The sequence below is a fragment of the Trachurus trachurus genome (assembly GCF_905171665.1).
Source record: "Trachurus trachurus genome assembly, chromosome: 3".
In the NCBI taxonomy this organism is placed as follows: domain Eukaryota; kingdom Metazoa; phylum Chordata; class Actinopteri; order Carangiformes; family Carangidae; genus Trachurus; species Trachurus trachurus.
In genome coordinates this window covers 29,029,343-29,035,342 of record NC_139893.1, presented here as the reverse complement: position 1 = coordinate 29,035,342, position 6,000 = coordinate 29,029,343, and the positions used below count along the sequence as shown (strand labels likewise).

General features: G+C 44.2%; 1 protein-coding gene across 6 annotated transcripts in view; it reads left to right on the top strand.

Moving 5' to 3' along the window:
- The first annotated feature begins 1,667 nt into the window (after positions 1 to 1,667).
- The window catches only part of herc1 (HECT and RLD domain containing E3 ubiquitin protein ligase family member 1), a 68,550-nt gene continuing 64,217 nt past the window's right edge, over positions 1,668 to 6,000 (top strand). For all 6 annotated transcript variants that reach the window (XM_084001784.1, XM_084001786.1, XM_084001783.1 and 3 more), the window contains exons 1-3: positions 1,668 to 1,900; positions 3,981 to 4,957; positions 5,514 to 5,609. In XM_084001784.1, the coding sequence (XP_083857910.1) occupies positions 4,007 to 4,957; positions 5,514 to 5,609 (1,047 nt within the window). In that variant the 5' untranslated portion in view covers positions 1,668 to 1,900; positions 3,981 to 4,006. The remainder of the gene's footprint in view (positions 1,901 to 3,980; positions 4,958 to 5,513; positions 5,610 to 6,000) is intronic.

The following is a 6,000-nucleotide window of genomic DNA, read 5'->3' as shown; positions in this document are numbered from 1 at the left end:
TTCCTCTTTGAAACACATTTTTCTCAATCAGATTAAAGCTTCTACAAATGATGAGCAACTCTTTGTTTAGTGAAACAACTCAAAAAATACCCCCCCCCCCCCCCCCCCCCCCCCCCCCCCCCCCTCAAGCTCCTGCTCAGTCCCTCAGTCCCCCCTACTCTAAAATACCACTAAAATAAAAACAAATACACAACAGCAGTAAATAGGATGTGTCCGTGAGATAACGTGGGAGCTGCAGCTCAGGCCTCAGAGTCTGCTTTGCTGAGATAAACCACGAAACTCACTGAACACTCCACTTGAGTTTATATCATGTCATGCTATAACTTTACCTCCACACTGAAGCTAGCACTTCCAGCATTCAGCATTTATGAGCAGAGTAGAAATATTCATAAATATTTAAGAACAGATTTCAATGTGGTTGTATAATAGTAGCTGTAAAATGTAGTTGTTGGAACAGTTTTTATAATTGTTAATTTCAGAGTAACACAGTGTTATGATCTATTAGTTTGAAAAAACATTTTTGTATTTATTTTGTAATGGATTATGAGGTGTCTCTTTTTGACAAGTGCATCATCATCATCATGTATCATCATGATGACAAATGTATTGCAGTATTACCAATAACTGAGTTGATGATAATACATTTACTATAGAGCTAGAAATGATACATCATTTTAATCACTCACTTGTAATAGGTTTTTTATTTGGTCAACATGATTGTTTCTGAATATACTCTATAAGTAAGTTCAACTGAATCATTTTAATTTTAGCAATTGAAATATCAGTGATCATTTCATTTAAATGATGATTCAAACAAACCTTTCTCTGCTCAGGTCCATCAGTTTGTTGATAATCAACTGTTGATGTAGGCTATGTTATGCTTTATACTCAACATATAAGAGCAACATCAACATCTGAAAAAGTAAGGAGTAAGGGGAAAAAAATACACCACTAAAAAATACACTACTAAAACACTTTTCTTTGATGTATACCATTTCAATAAACTTGCATACATAAATTAAATATACAGTATGTGTGTAGCCTATATGATTTTATGTAGCCTATTGCCTTTACACGTTATTAAAATATATGGTGGAAATGCCCTAGATGACAATATAGAGCCTATACATAGGTAATAGCCTATAGATATAGGCTACCTACAATAAATTGAACGTTTTTGTATGTGAACTTATATCTTGATATATCCAGTGATAATCATAGGTGACAAATCACTCTGGATATAGGAAGATATAGGCTACAGTAAGCTATGTAGCCTGTCATCTTACATTATGAACATACATAGCCTACTGACACATAGAGCTATAGGCTCTATAGGTTACCATTTAACTGGATATTTCAAACATGTTAGGCTATAAACGTATATCCAGAGGATATGTGTGGGTGACTTTGATATAGGCTAGGTGACATAGCGCCATCACTGTCTCTATTGGACTGATTTTATCTATTGGGGGTCAGACACAGAGTCTCTGTGGCGTGATCTCTCCGTGACACACACATACACACACATACACACATACACACAGAGAGAGAGAGAGAGCATGCACACAGACAGGCAGGCCAGCCAGCAGACAGGCGGGCAGGGAGACAGGGAGACAGGCAGACAGACAGGTCTCGACGTCACTGCCCGGGGCTGGGGCTCGGTGAGGGGCTGGGACTGAGCAGACTGCCGCTGCTCGGATTCATTGCAGTGTAGTTACGCTACGGGAGAGGCGGGCGGAGGCATGGAAGTGCATGCATGGCTCTGTCTCCCTTCACTGTAACGTTATCAAAGCACACGGATATCGACCGAGCTGTTTGCCTTTATGCAATGAGGCGGAGTCCTGCTCCTGAGTAAAGCACAACGCAGAGCAGAAGCGGAGGAGGAGGCGGCCTTTCCCTGGTAAGAGCTGTTTTACTCCTGCTAGCGTCAAGCTAACCCGCTATGATACAGCAGATAAGCCAGACTAATGCTGGCCAGAATAGCTCGCGCACCGCGGGGTCGGGCTTTTTGGACAGGTATGCACACCGGTGCGAGCACGTAGCTGTTCTATCGGCCCCCTGTCATACCTGCACGTCAGCGTGTTAGGTGTGTGCTGCTGAGGTATTTCTACGCCTTGCTAGCTGAGTGACGTGAGGACAGTTAGCCAGCGTTAGCTAACGTAAACAGCAGCAGCGGTCAGTCGCCGCTCTCGAACCCGTTTTATTAGAGCAACACACTGACAACCGTTTAACGTCCAACCCCTCGGTTTGGCACAAGAGCTCACCAGGCTGACATTTATGTCACTGGTGGATAATGTCACGTCTTGTCGTTGTTGTTTTAGTATCATTATTGTCATTATTATTATTATTGTCATTATTATTGTTATTATAACCAGCCCCCCCTCCCCTCCCCTCCCCGGTCCCTCGGTGCGGTCAGGTCGCTGCTGTTAGTCGCTGCTGGTGATTAACGTGTCTAATCTGAACAACCAGCAGGTTAGCAGCAGCAGCAGCAGCAGCAGTTCACTGTGCTCTCCGGCCAGCTGTGTGTCAGCCAGGGCCCGGTGTCTAATTTTATCTGCTGTGTGCTGCTGCTAACTGCATCAGACAGGAAACAACACTGCACCGGTGGTTCTTTAGCACGGGGCCGTGTAGCTGCTGCTTCCACCGGCCGCGGTGCAGCCAGACCCCCGCCCTGCAGATCAGACCAGGTGGAGGTCCGGAGAGAAGGACTCACCTTCACCACCCAGCTACCGGTGCTAAAACAGGCACCGAGAAGGAAGGATAGATCAATGTATACTTTGTGAATCCAGAGGCTTCTCATTTGACATCAATTGGGTGTGCTGACCTGCAGATATTGAACCCAAGATCCAGAGACTATCGATTAGAAAAAAACAACAATGCAGGGGATATTTCCTACAAGTCTGAATGTCCAGATGTCACCATTCTGCATCTGAGACATGGAGAGACATTTGCCCAAGTCTGTGTCCTCGTCTAATTATCTGCTTTTATTTTTACTTATTTATTTTTTAAAATAAATATACTTTATTTAATGCCCATATTGAGGTAGCATAGCATTGATTCTCCTGTGATCTGAAAGAGCTTTGACTTCTTCTCCTGTAAGACAGTCATGACAGAGTTGTCAGATTTTTGTCTGTTCTCACAAAATATGTTGCTGTCTTTGTGTCTATAAATGCTGCTACAGAATCACACAATGTCCTGAGCATGAAATTGTATGTAGGTGCATTTACACTAGATCACCACATTGATAGCACCAAGGTTGCCTTTGCGTCCATAACCCAGTATATCACAAGTCAGTGGAGACTGTTGACTTATCCCAAAGAGGTGTTTCTTTTGCTCTAAGGCAATCACTGGAGGGTCTCTCACCATAGTTTACCATATCCATGATGAAGACGGACAATAGACATATTTGGATACAGTGTAACTGAATACAACACTCCTCCACCGGAAACATCTTAGTGCAATCCAGGTCAACTTGTGTGGTGTTTACATATAACTAGTGATGAATGGAAATTTAACATATATCTTTTTTATTTGCTTCTCCTTTGTGGAACTGCTGCAACATGGAATAAATCAAATTTCACATTTCAGTGAAATCAACCTTTAATGAACTGTTGAGATTTTACATTCAGTTTTACTTTTGAGACAATGAGTTTAAGTACATGTTATTGGTTTGAGCAAACTACAGCAACATAACCGCTATATAAAACATCTTATACATACATTCAGTCAGTCAGTATACAGCCCAGTACAGTGGTAGAGGAGAGAGGGCTGGACTCACTCAAAATGGGTTGTATGCAATCTAATTTCATTACACATATGTCCATTTCAAGGAAAATGTTGCATTATCATATTATTGTGGATAAGTTGAATTAAGTTTTCCAGACTGCGTATAAAAACAAATTTTATTAAGCTTGTGTGTTTGATGAGGAAATATTTAGCTTTACACAATACGTTACATGATGTCCACTCTGTATTTCCAGGACTGATGGCTCCAGAGTGACGTGCCATGGCTTTAATGATCCCCCCAGTGAAGCTCAAATGGCTGGAGCATCTAAACAGCTCATGGATCACGGAGGACAGCGAGTCCATAGCCACGCGGGAGGGAGTCTCGGTGCTCTACTCGAAGCTCCTGGCTAACAAAGAGGTGGTGCTGCTGCCCCAGCAGGTGCTATGTCTGAAGGGCCCCCAGCTTCCAGACTTTGAGCGGGAATCCCTCTCCAGCGATGAGCAGGAGCACTACCTGGACGCCCTGCTCAGCAGCCAGTTGGCCTTGGCCAAGATGGTCTGCTCCGACTCGCCCTTCGCTGCCGCGCTGCGCAAACGCGTGCTGGTGCTCCAGCGTATCTTCTATGCGCTTTCCAACAAGTACCACGACAAGGGGAAGGTCAAGCAGCAGCAGCACTCTCCAGAGAACAACTCGGGCTCTGCCGACCTGAACTCTGTCAGCGAGCGGCCGCGCTCCAGCACCGACGCCCTCATTGAGATGGGTGTTCGTACGGGCCTCAGCCTTCTTTTTGCTCTCCTACGCCAAAGCTGGATGATGCCTCCTCCCCCCGGCCCTGGTGGGGGTCCCGGAGGGAACATTAACTTGTGTAATGATGTCATTCACACAGCCATCGACGTGGTCAGCTCCCTGCCGCCCCTCTCTCTCGCCAACGAGAGCAAGATCCCGCCAATGGGCCTGGACTGCCTGGCCCAGGTCACCACCTTCTTGAAGGGGGTGACCATGCCCAACTCTGGGGCAGATATCTTAGGGCGGCGGCTCGCCTCAGAGCTGCTGCTGGGCCTGGCCTCGCAGAGGGGCTCCCTGCGCTACCTGCTGGAGTGGATCGAGATGGCCTTGGCAGCGGCGGCTGTGGTCAGCACTATGGAGCAGAGTAAGGTGCTACAGAACCAAGAAGGCCTCATCGGTTATGATTGTTTCATGAACATCCTCATGCAGATGAGACGCTCTTTGGTAAGTGGACACTTACAATGCGGGCAGATGGGAAGCCTTTTAGTGGTTATATATAAATCGCACCAGAAAGCAGCAAATTTCATATCTTCTGACTACATCAAAGATGCATGTACTGTACAAGTCAGCCTGTCTTTTCACTCAGCTGTCAAATGGGATTAGAATTGGCTTTAAATTGGTTTAAAAAGTTGTTCCTCATCTTTAAGATGAGCTGCGAGCAATAGGACAATAGAAATGTAATTTTTACTTGAGATGATCGGTACAGACCTGTGGACTTAGATTCTGCACTGGAGTGCATTGAGGTGAATTCTCGGCAACATCATACAGGCTGGAAATAAACACTTGATGATATAAGAAATCTTTAGTCAGACTCTAGAAGTTATGTAATAAGTATATCAAGAGTTTTGATGTATGTGTCATATGCTGTGAGCTGCTTTGTTAGTATTTTAATGTTGTGTGTTATTATGACTCCATAGTGTTGATTATAATGTTTACACTGTAATTGGTTTGAAGCCATGCGTGGTCATAAATGTTGATTGTTGTCATGTGATTGTCTCAGGGCTCCTCAGCGGATCGCAGCCAGTGGCGAGAACCCACGCGGACGTCTGACGGCCTGTGCTCACTGTACGAGGCAGCGCTCTGTCTGTTTGAAGAAGTAAGAGACAGGATCTGTGTTTTTCATTCACCACGCTGATAATAACACCTTAATTTATGTGGACAGATTGGGTTATTTTTAGGGCCTGACTGATATGAGATGTATTTGGTGGTGAAAACATTCTGATTAATCAGCTGATATTCCCCATGTTTACTTAATCACACATCTTGTGCAATGATCCCTCAAATATGGTACAACCACTTATGACAAATATGTATCGGAAGCTCAACATTTTACCGCTTAACAATAAATAACTTTTATTCCAAGTGTCCTCAGTGCAGCACTGCAGTACAATCTTGGAAAATGTCAGTAACATAAATAAAAATAACTATAAAAAGGTCAAAAACCTCTAAAGAATAATGACGCACTTCGTTTCCACAAGCCCTCGTCA